General features: G+C 41.9%; 3 protein-coding genes across 3 annotated transcripts; 1 reads left to right on the top strand and 2 right to left on the bottom strand.

Moving 5' to 3' along the window:
* The first annotated feature begins 1,045 nt into the window (after positions 1–1,045).
* dazap2 (DAZ associated protein 2) lies at positions 1,046–3,659 on the top strand. The gene is made up of 4 exons (XM_083657092.1): positions 1,046–1,170; positions 2,115–2,233; positions 2,326–2,571; positions 2,786–3,659. The coding sequence occupies exons 1-4, from the start codon at positions 1,158–1,160 to the stop codon at positions 2,912–2,914; spliced, it is 507 nt and encodes a 168-aa protein (XP_083513218.1). The 5' UTR covers positions 1,046–1,157; the 3' UTR covers positions 2,915–3,659.
* Positions 3,660–4,189: 530 nt separating this feature from the next.
* On the bottom strand, positions 4,190–9,577 carry LOC310795075 (uncharacterized protein). Its single transcript, XM_083657094.1, has 6 exons — positions 9,386–9,577; positions 8,886–8,937; positions 8,403–8,453; positions 8,216–8,251; positions 7,417–7,464; positions 4,190–7,309 (listed from the first exon to the last, which is right to left on the bottom strand). The coding sequence occupies exons 2-6, from the start codon at positions 8,908–8,910 to the stop codon at positions 7,137–7,139; spliced, it is 333 nt and encodes a 110-aa protein (XP_083513220.1). The 5' UTR covers positions 8,911–8,937; positions 9,386–9,577; the 3' UTR covers positions 4,190–7,136.
* A 1,359-nt stretch (positions 9,578–10,936) lies between these two features.
* bin2a (bridging integrator 2a) lies at positions 10,937–16,630 on the bottom strand (the record flags this gene model as incomplete). The annotated part of the gene is made up of 12 exons (XM_083656471.1): positions 10,937–10,964; positions 11,169–11,218; positions 11,790–12,462; positions 13,204–13,286; positions 13,379–13,454; positions 13,630–13,715; positions 13,822–13,929; positions 14,456–14,551; positions 14,682–14,776; positions 15,889–15,943; positions 16,342–16,422; positions 16,532–16,630. 12 exons carry the CDS (start codon positions 16,628–16,630, stop codon positions 10,937–10,939), a joined length of 1,530 nt encoding a protein of 509 aa, XP_083512597.1.
* Between the last annotated feature and the right edge of the window lie 101 nt (positions 16,631–16,731).

Below are 16,731 nucleotides of genomic sequence, written 5' to 3'. Positions count from 1 at the left end.
ACCTCACCTCACCTGAAGTGACTGTTGGCTACAGTTTGGCTTGATATATTTTGTGGTATGTGGGGCCTTGTTCCGTGGTGCTGAAGTTGCATTAGATATCATTTTCTTTTTGGTTTTTAGATTTTTATTTATCATGCTCTTGCTCTGTAATAGTTTCACATTAGTCTTCGTTCAGGCATTTGAAAATGTATGTTGGAAACAATGATTTTTAACATGAGGTATTTGATGTGAGTTGCATTCAAATTTGATACATTATAGCATCTGTAGTCAATCTATGGTGTAAAGTAATTTAGTACATTGTCTTATATTTGTCTCCTATGCGTTGAGCCTGTATTGTTTAAGTTAATGTAAAGGGCCCTGTCTTGCAGCTGTTGTTGGGGGCCACTCATTGGACCGTCTCTCTCCCTCCTCACCGATGCACCTTTTGTCCTGTTTTGTTTATTGTAGTTTCTGTTGTCTTCTTTTCCCGTAGGTCTAATGATTAAATTGTTTTAACTTTTACTTTTAGTGTACGATTACTTCCTCGAGCCGGGTTGTAACATATAAGGGGAATCATACAGTACAGTAAAAGTTAAAACAATTTATTAACTAAAACCCAGGCGAAATAACTAAACAACACAAACCAACAGAACAAAAGGTGCATAAGTGAGGAGGGAGATATGCCTGAGGGTCTTCTGATTGGGTGCACCGGGCCCAGGCTCATCATCACACTTTTAGATGTTTTATTACAGAAAGCATAATGAAACACATGACCAAAATAGTCATCAACATTCTGTCATTGTGTTATTTATGGTTGGAATTTTAGTGAAAATTAATTATTACCCTTTTTGCTGGGGACCCCCTGGAACCCACTCAAGAAAGTTATCAATATATTCCAATATGCCATTCAATGGGGACTGTACTTGTGATATGCGTTTCACTGAAACTGGACAATCTCAGCGTGTAATGGACCGGATCGGAGCTCCACTGCATTTCTACCTATAGGGGGCGCCCGCACTTACAACACGCAGTGCGTGAGATACGAGTGACGTAACCACTTCCACCACAACAAGCTGAAAAACAAGGAAGTGAACTGTAACCTGTCATAAGGCCGTGAAAAGATACCCGGACCTCTGTTTAATCTTTTATTCAGCAGCCTAACGGATCAAATCAGAACAATGAACAACAAAGGTATTTCTCTAGTCATTGTATATGTAATTAGTCAGCTGTTAGTTATTCAAGCCGACGTTTTTGGCGAAATCAAGGTTCTGCCGTTGTGGCCAGCTAAGCGGACTTAACGTCTACGTACATGACAATAAGCTGGTGTCTGTTTAGCTAGGCTATATAATATCAAAAACACGTTGAGCGTGATTTTCATTCGGTTTATTATCGAGTATCATATTAATAACGAGAGCCTGATCCATCGCTTTCACCTTAACGTTACATTGCCATACCATATAACGCTCATATTAACGTAACGCTAAACCAGCTAGTGGCCAGTCAACATAATAAGCTAACATCCACTCGAAAACCTCAATAACAAAGCTAACGTGTTACTTTTTCCTCTCGTCTCCCCTGTCCCAAGCATGGGAATCGACGACAGTATCATTAATTCGCATATCAATTGTCTAAAAAATCAATCACTGATCAACATCTGCGAGTTGTGTACATTCAATCGTGGAAATACTAACGTTCCAGTACTGCCGTCCATTGTTCGGAGGCTAACGTTAGATGTTTTTCTCCCTGCCGAAGCTGTCATGAATTTTCCTGTATTCTGTCAGTAAACACGCCATCTTTGTCTTGTCCTTTGTCATATCCATTCTTGTTATTTCTGAGGGGGGGATGCATGGTCATTAAAATCCATTGTTTTTAGACCATTAATAAAATAACTAATAATATTTCACAAAACTGTACCACAAGACACTCAACTCAACCTGGGATTTTTAAATGATGTCAAACAGGATACTAATCATTGTTAATATTTGTAATAAATAATACACAAATGTTATTTAAATTATAAAAAGAAAAAAATGTGACATTGTCCCCCCCCCTTCCCCTCCCCCAATACTATTTTTACATGAGCAATAGTATGACTGGACATGACATCCCTTTTAAGGTAAAATGTTGTTTTGCAGGTTCATATCCACAGCAAGCTGTGTACCCTCAACAGAGCACTGCACCGATCTACCCCCCTGCTATGCAAATGTCTCCTCAGGCACCTCCCTACACAGATGCACCACCTGCATATTCTGAGGTAAGTTAAATCTACTACAGTTAAAACTACTACTAGAACTTTCTACTTGTGCAAGCATCTGAACTTGTCTTTCCCATCTCTTGTTTCCACAGATATACCAACCCAGATTTGTACTTCCACCTCAGATGTCCGGTCAGGTGCCTCAGATGTCCTCTCCATACCCTGGTGCGCAGATGTTCATGCCCATGCAGGCACCCATGCAGGTTGGGCCGATGGGCCAGAACGTCCCCATGGCCTACTATCCCATGGGAGTGTACCCCCCTGGTTCAGCAGTGATGGTGGACGGAGGCTTTGATGCTGGAGCGCGCTTCGGAGCGAGCAGCAGTGTCTCCATCCCAGTGAGTATCCGCTCACTTCAATTATTTCAAGGAGCCAAATTGTTTGCAGTCAAGTCAATGAGAGGACACTCAATAGCACATTTGCCATAGACAAAACAATTGTCTTTTGTATGTCTGGAGGAAAGAATGCCAGTTCTTGTTCAAACATTTGGGGCAGTTGATCAGTTATATTTATGTCGATGCTTATTTCTCCCCTTCTCCAATCATCCTCCAGCCCCCTCCTCCTGGACACCCCCCCAACGCAGCTCAGCTGGCTGCCATGCAGGGTGCCAACGTTATGATGACACAGCGCAAGAATAACTTCTTCCTGGGTGGCTCCAGTGGTGGTTATACCATCTGGTAACAGTAACCATTCTCCTCTCCTCAACTCCTCCTCCATGCCTAAAACCCTGTCCCGATTCCAAAATTATGCCCTCCCCCCCCCCCCCGTCCCATACGCCTCCCCTCTTCAGGCTGCTTGGCCATGCCACGATACTGACATCACCTAACGGAATGTAATATGTAGAGCCCTCATGAAAGGTACAGTACTCCACTTCTGACTGAGAGATTCCAATAAATATCACAATTGATGGATACCACCGCCTGGAGAGGACAAAAGCAAATCTGTTCCAAGTCATAGAGCTCATTCCATAATTCTACATTGAGCCCAGCCTCTTTGGTCATTCCAGCTTTGACCTCTTTCAGGTTCTGATATCTATATTTGTGAAGCGTAAGTGAAGCAAATGGATGACAATTTGCATTTAGATGTTCTTGTACATGTATAAACTAGATAAATGACGAGATATCAAATCAGCATTATATACTTTAGCTGCTTTTATGGTTACATTGGAATGCAGTTATGAAGTTGCAGTTAAAGCTCAAAAGGAAAGGCGGGCGAATCTCCACCTGACTTTTTGAAGAAAAAAAAGTTACTATTAGCGTAGTCACATGAATAGCTGTGTAATAAGTCTGTGTTAATATACTGATCATTATAGAAATTACATTTTAGCTGATCAAAAAAAAAAAAAAGTAAAAAAAAAAAACTTGGATGCCCTGAGCTAGAATGTCATGTCTTGTGTTTTGCACAGTATCCAAAATACCATGACAAATTTGTCACACAATAAACTGTCCAATATGTGATGAATTCCTTACGTTTTAATCAATTGCTAAGTAGATTTAAGCAAAAATAATAAAAAATGATTCCATGCAATATCCAAAGTGGTTTACTGTACCTTATTGGGCGACTGGTAGATGAACATAGTCAAGTGCCAAAGAGCACTGGCGAAAGCCCTAATTTAAAGTAAATTAACCTTCAGTAAACTTAAAGGAAAGAAATTTAAAGTCAATCCAAATAGTGAGTTGAGCAGAAAGGAAGTGGTTGGTGTAACATTTTGGCTTGTTTGCTGTTTTTTTATTTCACAAGTCGGATACCCAGAGTTAAGACACTACATGTTTTATTGTACAGATTTCATCAACTACCAGTTTCCACTCCTGTCTTTACATATAACTTGGTATCATCTGCTTACGGGTTTGAAGTATTTATTCACTGTAGAAAAATGACACCCTAGCATTATTTAATATTTTCAAGAGTTGAGGTGACTTTTTTTTCCCTTCAATATTTCAGTGTTATTTTTCCACATGCAAGTGATTTATATGATTAGCTAAGGTAATACAATTTTGTTAGTACAGTATAACCAATGAGCTGGTTGTACCAAAGATCTGGTCTATAATGCACTGTTTGGTTGTGAATTGAAATTTGAATTGTCGCAATTTAAAAGCAAACGTATCATAATTGAATAAGCAGTTATGAAGTTGTTAGTACCTCTGGACCTTCAAGCTGACATGATTGCAGTAGTGGTGTCGGTCACTTCATGTAGATTAATTGCATTGTTAAGTTCTTGCATACTTTTGCACCTTTGCTGTGTACACGTTTGATTCATTACTTAATTTTATCTGAAATGCACTGCTAAGCAAATATGAACCGTTGCAGGCAAGGGGCTACTACTCTTTCTTTAAAGTTTTCATTTCTTTTGAAGAAAGCTGTGAAATTTTGGAACATTTTAAGTCAAATATTACCTGCTCCTCAAGCCGACTCCATTTCAAAGTGACGCAGAGATGTCGCGTATTATTCAGCAGCCTGAAAGTGTATGCGAACCTCTGCAACAAGGGCACATCACTGTCTCCACAATTGTTAATTTCCAAGACATTTTTGTGCTGCTAATTAAACTACTTTTAGAACCTTTACTTAGTAAGTTATCTTACAGACTTTAATAAGATATGTTAAAATTAGGTAGGTCAGTATGGATACACCATCTGATACTTGTAGATATTTTTCATTTTGCTGTCTTGTTGTAACGTCATGTGTTGCTGGGTATCCGACATACCATACCAAGTTTTAACAGCTGTGGCCAACCTGGATTTTGTGTTAGTTCAGTGTTACTTTGGTCAGGTCAAAGAGAGCATCTGGCAACCTGTTTATCAGATGCATTTCCTCTGGGCAACACACGGTTACATGGTTGACTCATCCTCTTTCTTGTTTTACTACTCAATGTGCATCAATTCTACATACAGCTTTGCTGGAAAAAAATGGCTACAGCTATTAAAACTTTAAATTTATTCAAACAAATGTTAATTCTTATTTTTCTTTCTCAGCCCTGATTGTGTTTGTAAAGTTAGTCCCAGCAATATGAAGTAGTGTCAACAATAGCTTCCCAGTAGATGCCATGCCAACCACAGCCAACGAATGGAATACTACTCTTTGTTGAAGGATTATGGACATTTATAGTTCAGGGATTCTCTTTAAAATATTTTGTAAAATGGATATATGTGCTAAAGTGATTTGATGGACTTTGGTACACATTCTATCTTTTAAGATTACTAAAGGAGATGAGTGTCACTACAGTTTGCCGAGACGTGTCAAAGATGGGATTCTTTGCAGAAGAACTTAGGTGCACTTAACTTTTTTTATACTAAACTTAAAATTTAAAATGAAAAATTTAGAATAAAGGTTATTTTGGAAATTTGAAATGCTTCATGTTCATATTTTAATTTCAATCTCATTTGTTTGGAAAATGTATGGTAATACCCAAAGTGAACCAACTGTTTAAACTATACTTTTATGACAAGTTGACTTGATTTCCTACAACATTCAAATTCATTGTGCATTGTGTCCATTCATAGTTAAGATACCGCCAGAATGTGGGTACCATTATTGATCACGTAAAGACACTATAACGACTGAGACATCACCCTTTTAAAAAATAAATTTCACAAAATATTGTGGGAATGCAGAGAACAAATGTTGTCTAAGTTGTCACACTGTGTATTGGCACCAGTTCAAAAACAACACGTTTTTATTGCCGTTCTTATCTTAACTAGAGAACTCAGTTTTATCAGTAACAATCTCTGGCAACGGATCATAAAAAAACAACACAACACAGCAATAGCAAATATAGCCTAATATTTAGCTGCCCTGTAATCAAAAGTAGTAATATGTGGTTTTTGACCAGCTTATAAAAAACATTTGCATAATAAAACTGCAATTTCAAAAGCAACGTAACAAAGTAACAGTCCCCAACAACACCAGGATACACACTGTAGACATTTTGCTTGGATAAAAAATAAAGTAATGATTGAATCGATACGCCTAACAGAAACATTACAAGTTAGAACATGGCTGAAATAGTGCAGCACAGAATTGTTACCAAGTCTTTACAGATCCTATAGGTGACCTGGACAGTTTTAGGCAAATCCCGCCACGTGTTTCAGGCCTGGCTGTGTAAATCTGCCCACACACCTGTTGTCTGTCAGCTGTTCCGGATCCACCAATAGACCTTATTCGCTAACCCTGTACGGCACCATATTGTTGACATACCGTCCTGCGCGCGCACAGCGCTGCAGCTGACAACTAGTTACAGCCTTATTGTCGTTTCTGTTCCATTACAAAATAGCGATGGTGATGACAGCAATAAAAACCCCAGAGTTGTTGTTTGTATGCTGCTGTTAATGCCTGTAATAAATAAACAAAAGAACGAGGTGAACAGACTTTGCTGTGAGGAGCTGTCAGAAAGTTTCACCTGTCTCAACTAACTATCCACACCTCTCCTGTGCTGCTGACGTATCCTCAGTCTCGCTCCCTTCACGTCTGAGGACGGTAGAGATAGAAACAAACCACGGGGACTTTATTGCTGTCATTACTACAGCCATGCAGGTCACCATCCGAACACAATAGGAACGATACAGGTAACGCTAACGGCGGCTAGCTTCCTATAAACACTGCTCTCACATAGGTTGTCACATAGAGCTGCAGCGCTATGTCAACAATATGGCGGCGGTGGGCGTGCCCATACGTGAGTGACGTCAATCGAATAAGGTCTATATTCACACTTCCTTCAGTAATAACCTAATCTTTGGCAATGCTTGTGTGCCTGTTAATGTTTTACAGCACAAAAAGCTTTTTTTTTAATGTCCGGTATACAGCGGGCATCCCTCAAAACACACACATGCCCATTTCTTCTCAGTCTGCCAGAGACTGCCATTTTTGTTAACAGTCCACTCACTTCGCTTCTGCGAGTCTTCCACACAGTTCATATAAAGTATTCCTTCTTTTCGCTGGTCGCCCGGTTGTTGCAGTCGTTGTCGGGATCGTCTCCTGGAGCAGGTTCCCCTGTCGTTCTGTAGGCGCCCTTGTTGTGGCAGAGATACCGGTAAAGCAGGAAGACCAAAACTGCTACAGTCAGCAGGACCAGAACGACAACCACTGGAGAGATAAGGAAAACTGTTTTTAAAACGACTGTATGGAGACAATAACCGAGGACCGTGAGGTGCCGGGCAGGGAAATAGCTCAGAAAAAGCAAGGAATGTTACCTCCGATAACCGTGGAGTCTGTGTGCATGGAGATCGCTGTTGTTATCGCTGAGGGGGAAACGAGAAGTAGATCGATTTTAAACAAATTGGAGAGACAGGTACTAGACAAGCTAAACAGGTGATTACTGAGATCCTGTAACTGAACACCATTTTAGAGGAAGAAAACAATGCCATGCATGCAGCCTTTGGCAGCTGGTTAGCCCCATATGTTCCCCTGTTCTCCGTTCCTCTGTGATCCACTCTGAATCAGGGTCACACAGCGTTCCATAAGGAAATGGGGGATGGGGTCGAGCGTTTAAAACACTCTCCTACCCGTCGCCGACGTCCGATCGCAGATCCAAAGATATAATAATCTCCCTACTGCCGTTACAATGGTATTCCTGTGTGAAACAACCGTTTAAATGGAGTCTTTCAACAGCCTGCGCCGAATTTACAGCAGGGTCAGAAGCAAAACGTCATGAGATACTCAAACTCCCAAGGTTCCTGTCGGCACTGGGAAGCTTTACCTCTCCTAAATTCGGCACAGGCCGTGGGAAGACTGCTTTTGAACGGTTGTTTCATGCAGGAATATCATTTTAACCCCTCCGCCTAAACTACTGGCTTCTGTAGGGAGATTATTATATCTTCGGATCTGTGATCGGACGTCAGAGACTGGTAGGAGAGCGTTTTGAATGCTCGACCCCCCCCCAATTTCCTTATGGAACGCTGTGTGACGCTAGTTCAGAGTGCATTGCAGAAGAACGGAGAACGGTTAGTGTGCTAGCAATATAAAATCCAAGAGCTTGAGAAAAGGAGTTACCTGCTTGTGTGGGACGCGATGTTAAAGACCCCACATCTGACGGTGACAAGCAAACAGTAAGTATATTGGTGATACAACACAAACAAATGAGGTGGTGTTATCGGTATACTTATAGTTGCAACTCAGCTTTCGAGGCAACTGGTTCATACGTTCATAATAACAAATGTGAAAATGTCAGTGTAGTTACCTTGAGCCAGAGTCATGTTTGCAGGGGTGGGAAGCGTTGCGAAAGACGATGCTGTAAAATACACCGGCTAAATATGTTAGAAATGGCACGATGAAGGTTACGTTTCTATCTTCACAGCTGCAGTGTGCTAGGAGGAGCAGCTTGTGGTAGCTGCATAGTTTTCTCTCTCCAAGGAGGGGACATTTTGTTGTGACATGGTAATGTGATTATCAACGGCTGGAACTGAAACTAACTTGTCAAACGCTTATTTGATTTGCGAATCCATACAATGGCGCAACGTCTTAATCAGAGAGAACAACATGGAGTCTGACTAAGAGGGTTGGGCATGTTAACGTTGCCTAATATCAGACGTTATGGATTCAAAGGCATGGACCCAGAGACCATATTCAACAGCAAAAACTTGAAAGCAACCTTATTTTTCACTCACTGCACAACGATTTGGAAGAAAATGGACCTACTGGTTACAAGATATAATGTACTCACCATTCATGGCTGGACTGGAGGTCATGATGAAATTACAGTATCAGCTAATTCACTATGAGAGAGAAACAAACACAGATAAGGACGTGAAAGCTCAAACATTTCCACAACAATGTTGTGATAACGCTAACAGCCTACACACGTTAAGAGAACCATTATTCCACCTATTCAACTTTTAAAATGGCTTCTTTTGTTTTGTCCCAACAGCATCAAGCACTTTAATCAGCTGTCTTTCTCTTTGTCTCTCTCACACCCTGATAAGTAAACCGGTTAGCCTGCCCTTTTATTGAATTCAATTAAATGCAGTTTTGTTTTCTACTCTCACTTTCCTCTTGAAGATATCAACTTTAAACGTGCTTTGAGACAAACATGAGCCCGAAGCAACAAAAAAAAACATATACGAGCTAACTTTCCAGGTGAACGACTCAAAATGATTTCCAAACAGTCGGACATTGTTCTCCACACACAGCTGTTGTGTGTGTGTGTGCACACGCATAACTTACCTGGGCGACCCGTCTCAAGTCTCTAGTAACACACTTCTAACTTTTTCACGGAGTCTACACGATCTTGTATCGCGACACAAAGGAAGAAATCGTCTCACGTTTTAAACGTAAACTGCCTACGACTCTTTTAAAACGAATCAAATTAGTGTGCTTTTTCCCCCCACCAGCGCTCGAGTCATGCGCACGCTCTCTCTCGATTTCCGCCCCTCCTTTCCTCCCAGACCGTCCTCCTCCCTGTAGTCCTCCCCCACAAGTGTATGGGTTACACCGACCGAAGATCGTCTATTAAGATGAGTCACTTGAGTGGGGGAAGGAATGGGGGAAGGCCATCCGGTACTCCACGCAAGCTAATATCTACCATATTTCCTATATATGACATGAATGCAGCATTAACACAGCCACACGTTACCATGGCTACGATGTTTTATAATACGTGATATCTGCAAGAGGGCCCTATCAGGCAGCTGCCACGATGACGTTTGCAGCACCCAGAAATATGGGCTGAGTGAGAGGTCTTTATTTTTTCTCTCTCTTCTCTCTCACGCACGCACGCACGCACGCACGCACACACACACACACGCACGCACACACACACGCACGCACACACACACACACACACAGTTTTCAATTATCTACTTTTTATTAATTCACAATTCATATTCATATTTCCTATTTAATATACTGTCAATTTTAATCAATGAAAATTATTAATACAAAACTCATTAGGCTACATTAAAATGGTAATAGTCATTCAAAAATGAAATCATTTCAGAATTAGCACTGTTCAGAACTAGACACTGCGCTCTTTCTGCACACTTGATCAACAGCAGTTTCCCATGTATGAGTAGTATTGTTGTACCTACATAATACTAAAGATGATAAAAAAAACAAAATGATAAAAACAAGAAATTACCAAACATTTCACTGAACTTATTTTAGTTCAGTAAAATGTTAAAACTTTAGAGTGTGTATAAAAAACGAACTTGGAGGAATGTCTGCCTTCAAAACTAAGTACAAAATAAAATAAGATTTACTGTATGTTTAGTTTAAGGATTTCCGTCAAAGCCAGAATGAGTGTGGAGTGTTGTAGTAGGACAGATATTCTGGAGCTGAATAAGAATTACAGTATCAATCTGCTGTTAATACATATAATGTATACAGTGACCATACTGATTACACTTCCCTGCAATGTACCTGTACAGTAAGGCTTATGGTGCATTTATTTTAGCACTGGAGACACAAAATAATGACTCTGATTGTGACCCAAAATGTAACTGCAGAATGAAAACTAAACAGTGGGTGGGATGATGACTAAACCAAAAATTTGGACAATGCCACAATCACCCAGCATTTACATATTACTGTATTTTAATGGTAATTAATGAAGTGCTACCCAACGGTATATGTACAACTGATTTCAACAATAGATAAATAACCAAAGAAAAATCACAGCAACAGTATGTCATTGATCAGCGAATCTCTCGCATCATCATAACTGTTACAATGTTGCTGTCTCTCCATATTTTTCCTCGTCTTGTGCTGCTGATGCCTTCACTCTCCTCCGTAACACTCGTTACTTCTGTCAAAATCAACACAACACAACACAACACAACACAACACAACACAACACAACACAACACAACACACAGGTTCATGAAACTCTCAGTCAAATACAAAGGGAACAAGAGAAACACATGATGGCAGTATGAGCCAGATTGTGCAGCTTGAGTCATGCTTGGGGAAAGAAAAACACAAACCTTGTATGGAAGTTGACTGCATTTACACCACCGTGCTTTTTGAGTCCAGTGGCGCCTGGTTTCCTGCAGGGACATCCTAGATGGCAGACAAAGAGAAGAGGTTACACGACAGAAGAACCACCATGGAATGCAATGGTGCATGGAGAGCAGTGTTGGGCAAGGTACTTTCAAATGTAGTATACTACATATTACTAGTTACTTTCATTTGAAAGTAATAAGTTACTTTACAATATTACTGTCTGTGTAGAGTAACTCGTTACTTATGACACCACTTTTGCATTACTTTCAGCAAAACAACAGCAACCGCTGCCTTGATGTCAGTGTAAACAATCCAAAATTCTAAATGTTATTCTTTTTCATTTGTTATTGTCATCTGTAGTGGTTATTTGCATAAAAACAGACAGTGTCATTAGGAAAAGATTGTATCTTTATGTGCTTTGATTTAAAAAAAAAATTAACTCAATTTGTAACTTGAGTTACTTGACAAAGTAACTGGTATAATATGACTGAAATCCTATAAGTAATAAGTTATATTACTGAGTTACTGCTAAAAGTAATACATTACATGTAATATGTTACTTTTGTAATGAGTTACCCACAACTCTGATGGAGAGGTCTCAGCTGTGTGCCAGGCCCGCAAGACTAACCTTGTGGGGAAAGCCCGGCTCCTTAGCGTCAGAATCAAAGCCGCCGTTCTCCAGTCCGCTTGCTTTCGGGGGGCCTGGGCCCACCGGGCTGTGGCCTCGCTCCTCGATGTGCAGGGGGCTGGTTCCTGCTGCAGACAGCTGCAGGTCCAAGCTCTCTGAATCACACGAGTTGTTCAGTTCCGAGCTGCTCTCGCTTCCCGGAGGAGCGCCCTCGCACGCTTTGTCGTCATCAGAGGTGACTGAACGTCGGTCTGAGGAAGAAGGCTCTGGCTCAGTCTCCTCTTCTCTCACGGTCTTCTCTTCCTCCCCTCGGTTCCCGTCTTCCCCCGACTTCTCCGGCTCGCCCCCGGCTGCCGCCGGCGCTGTCGCGGCGTCTTCGCTCTCGGCATCAGGCTTGTTGTCCTCTGTGGAGCGGTGGTGGTGGGTGCCACTGTGGGTCGAATCCGCATCCGGGTCTCTGGGCTCCGAGGAGGGGCGGTCCAGAGGAGGAGGGGACTGCGGGGACACTGTGAGGGTGCTGCTCTCCCGGGACAGGGTGCCATGGCGAGGCTTCTCAGGGGACTTGAAGCTAAACCGATGGGGCTTATTAGGACTGTAGTTCACGTGGAAGTCAGAAAAGCTGGCCTTCCACGACTTGGGGGACATCAGAGATCGTCTCTTCAGAGAGCCATAGCTGCAATATTTCGCAAAGGTGTAAAATCAATTGTTATTAATCATAACAAAACTAAAGCAATTCATTGGTTTGATCAAATGTGCAGCTTCCCTTCCCATGTGTGAGGTAAGAGTAAGACAACAGCTCATTAAAAGAATAGTTCAAACTCAAATGGAAATTCAAAGTCGCCTAATTAAAAAGTTCACTTGAAAGCCCTCCGGCAGAACACTGCTGTACGGCACACAGCAACCAGACAGAGCATTGTCAGCGAGGACAATCTAGGAAATAATGAGGTAAATATGGAACTTTAGATTATTATGCTTGGATGTTTTCTCTCTCTCTCTCTCTCTCTGTCTCTCTCTCTCTCTCTCTCTCTCTCTCTCTCTCTCTCTCTCTCTCTCTCTCTCTCACTCCCTCGCCCTCTCTCTCTCTCTCTCTCTCATTTGATAGACATTCCCTTGCTTTTTTTTGGAGCCTGGAGTTTGACTGCCATTGGGGAGAGTAGCTAATGACTTCATTTTCATTTTGGGGTGAACTGTTCCTTTAAATCAGTGTTTCCCAAACGCCGTGGGGGGTGGGTCGTCATGGCACCTCACTATCGTATGTCTTTTGTGAGTTTGGGTCCCAGGGAGACACAAAATGTATCTTTTGGGTCCCAAGATGAAAAAGTTTGGGAACAGAGTTACTCTAAAAATCAATCAATCAATCAATCAATCAATCAATCAATCAATCAATCAATCAGAGCCAAAAAGATCAACTCACCGTTGCAGCCCCTTCACAGCAAACATCTTGTCTGGATGCTGAGCCTGCAGCTCCTTCACCACACTCTGTAGATCCTGGTTGAGCTAAAAAGGCGAGGAGCCGTTTAAACACAACGTTTTAACACAATGTCTGTGAACAACGTGAAGTTGAGTTGCTGAGCCAAAACACAACATACCGTGCACATTTCCTTAAGGAAGGTGTCTCGTAAAGTGGACACCGTGGAGAAGACCGACACATAGCATCCAATGCGGCTTCAAGAGAAATATCACAGGAGAGTATTTTAAAACATAATAATCTAATATGTATATATAATATATACATGTGCACCATAGATGGCTGTATATACTGTATATATATGTGTATGTAAGGCTGTAGTAGATCCACACTCTTATCCCAAACTGTAATACAGAAGGTGTCTTTGCTGACCTCTCATAGAGAGCAGGCAGCTCTTCCTTCAGCTCACTGTTGATGCCTTCATAGATCCTTTTGGCATCACTCACCTCTTCGTCTGCCTGCAGAATGACACAAAAACACACCATCTCCATGAGGTTACTTTGCCTTTTTAACCAAATCAAGGTTGGACAACAAAGTGAAACGGGGGAGGACATTTTTCCCGACCTTGGTTATTTTGATGTCGTCCCTCTTCTTAGCAGTCTGCAGCGCCTCCAGGTGGTGACACGAAGAGTCGTAGTCCACCAGCTTTCTCCCCCTTTTGGAAACTCTCTCCTACAGATTGGAAAATGACAGAGGACCCGCACATATTGTGTGTGTGTGTGTGTGTGTGTGTGTGTGTGTGTGTGTGTGTGTGTGTGTGTGTGTGTGTGTGTGCGCGTGCGTGCGTGCGTGCGTGTGTGTGTATGTGTGTGTGTGCGCCTGCGTGTGTCCTGTTTGTTTTCATTAGTGTCCTCTAGAGAGAGAGTGGCGTCAGCGGAGGACCAAAATGCGAGACTCATTAGCCAATGAACAGCCAGGAATGGGTCTCGTGCTACTTTTGCATGCTAAAATAAAGCTGATAATGTACAATTTGATTCAGGGGGGGGGGAACCTTTTCAGAGTACAACACAAACTGTCTATTTTGCTGCAACTCGCTTAATACTTCCTGGAACTCTTGAGAGTAAAAAACTGGTCCATTGGAGTGAATGGAGATGTCGGAACTCTTCTATCTACACGGCTCTGGTTTTCATGTGTCTGCACTTGGGCCCCTCTCTCTGTGTCTGTGTGTATTCCTCTTTTGTGTGTGCACTTCTCTTACCCTGACGTCTTGGAATTGTCCCACGTAAGACTCCATAGTGCGCACCGCTTGGTCCAATAGCTTCACCTCATAGTCGTTCCACAGGAGATCTTCGCCCTTATTAAGCGCCATAAACATTGCATTAATTATTAAAGAAGAGATGGAAGAAGAAAGTTTTTTCAGATCCACTGGCAAAATAGCTGGTATGGGTTTTTTAACTATCACTGATGTTGATACTGGATCTGACCTCTACAATGGCTCCCAAGTCCTCCTCTCCAGCCCAGTCAGTCTCGTAAGCGTCAAACAGAGACTGGGACAGGCGTCTAGAAGCGTCGCGCATGTCTGTAGGGAGACGAGCAGGCCCAGAAGCTTTTATTAGTATGTGGCGGGTGGCGCCAGTGGGAAAAGGGGAGGTGTCCCAATAAGTGAGGTTAAAGCCCAATTTATGCTTTGTCTGCCGACACTTTTGAAATGGTCGAGGACTTGAGTCGACACTTTCAAGTGTCGGCGAGCAGTGTCTGCTACCTAGTGAAATGTCTAGTGTCGCTGACTACGTCATAGTATCGCGCAAGTCTGATTGGCTATATAGTCGGCACGCGCTTGACTTCCTTGTTTTGGTTTTCACTCGATTGAAATGAATGAACGTGTCTCCGCTATTTTTATCAGCCTGTCCTTGATGTATGACTTCGTGAAAATCACAAAGAACATTGTGCATTTCCCAGAGAGAGAGAGGAGGTGAGTTGTGTGTCGTTTATATGCGGCTGCAGTCAAGTACGTTACATCTTGCCTCCGAGGTAGTTTCACTGTGCATTCCATTCCCTCTCTTCTCTTGACTGTCTGCAGCACTATAGCGTTCGGGTGTCACGTGACCGTTGAACGAGGCGAACATTCACTGAAGTATAAATGCAACACCATGAGCAACACTTTCTTTTTCGTCTGCGACCATGTGCTGAGCAACACTTTCTAATAAAAGCTTAACAGATATACTGTAGGGCTACCTGTAGGAGGAACGTGTCTTGTGGCTGTTTGATCAGGCTGGAGGAGTGAGGCAGGTGTACACCTCAATCCATGCTGGCGTGCAGCGAAAATCCATCAAGTAGGAACAAAAGGGTAGGCCGCTGCCTAAGGGGATTTTCTGTGCATCGGGGATGGACGATACCAAACTTTTGGATTTGATACCGATGCCGAAATTTTATCCATCAGTTTTATCGATACCGATACCAAGAATTTCTAAAATTCTTGGTAAAGCCTCACTCCTCTGGCCTGATCAAACAGTCGCAACAGTTCCTCCTTACAAGTAGCCCTATATCTGTTAACCTCACTTATTGGGGCAGCTCCCCTTTTCCCACTGGTGCCACCCGCCACAATTATTATCAGGCTGAGGCTTCATCTACTTGTCATGTGGCTGTAAGCGACTGGAAGACATAACATCTAACAAGCAAAGGCATTTTAACCTCTGACTGCGCTATGGTAGCTCTTCAGGTCCTTGAATATTCGGTTCCCATCTGTCTGCAAATAAACAGAGGCTTGTGTTATCATCATGGGTTTTTAGATTTATTACATTTATGGCGATAGGTTTATTGAGTTCAGTCAATAAATCATCACATTATTTACACATACACAGTAAAATAATGTTGCTACATCTACAGAATAGGTTTTATACAGTTGCTTTTGTGACTTGTCTTTTAAAGAAACACAAAAAATTATAGTGAAAAAAGTTTAAAAGTAGAAATAAAGTGTGGATACTTCTCCTTTCACTTCGTCATTAAAAAATGGTTTTTCAAATATTTCAAAATGATTTCATTGATTCAAAGTTGACCTTTCAAATAAGTTTCAAAGCTTCTACTACAAAGGTAAAAGCTGTTGTAGGCAAGGTAGCAGCAGTAGCCTACTGTTGGAGTGATTACCTGCTGGTCAATAAATCTTTGGAGACAAATGTCAAATTGTTCATCTCGGCTCTCTGCAGTCTTTCCCAGCCTTTGCAACACCTGTAGAAAAAAAAAGCACGCCAGTCAATCAAAGCAATTAGGGGATATTATTTTCTTATGATTATTCCTGCACTTTTAGAACTAGAAGAACAGAACAATGTACCGATACCTTTTCTTTGCTTCGGCTCAGGTGCCTTTGGACCTTTTTACCAAAGCCCCCAGCACTTCCTTTTGGACTATCGCTCTTTGGACTATTACTCTCTGCCATTATTTTCTTCTTGCGCTTCTCCCTAAGATGAAGGGATAAGAATGTGTTACAACATAGTCTACAGTACCATACATCATGTTGACATACAGTTCTGCAGAATG

Source organism: Poromitra crassiceps, assembly GCF_964638095.1.
Source record: "Poromitra crassiceps genome assembly, chromosome: 20".
Taxonomy (NCBI): domain Eukaryota; kingdom Metazoa; phylum Chordata; class Actinopteri; order Beryciformes; family Melamphaidae; genus Poromitra; species Poromitra crassiceps.
This window is presented reverse-complemented; position numbering and strand designations above follow the sequence as displayed.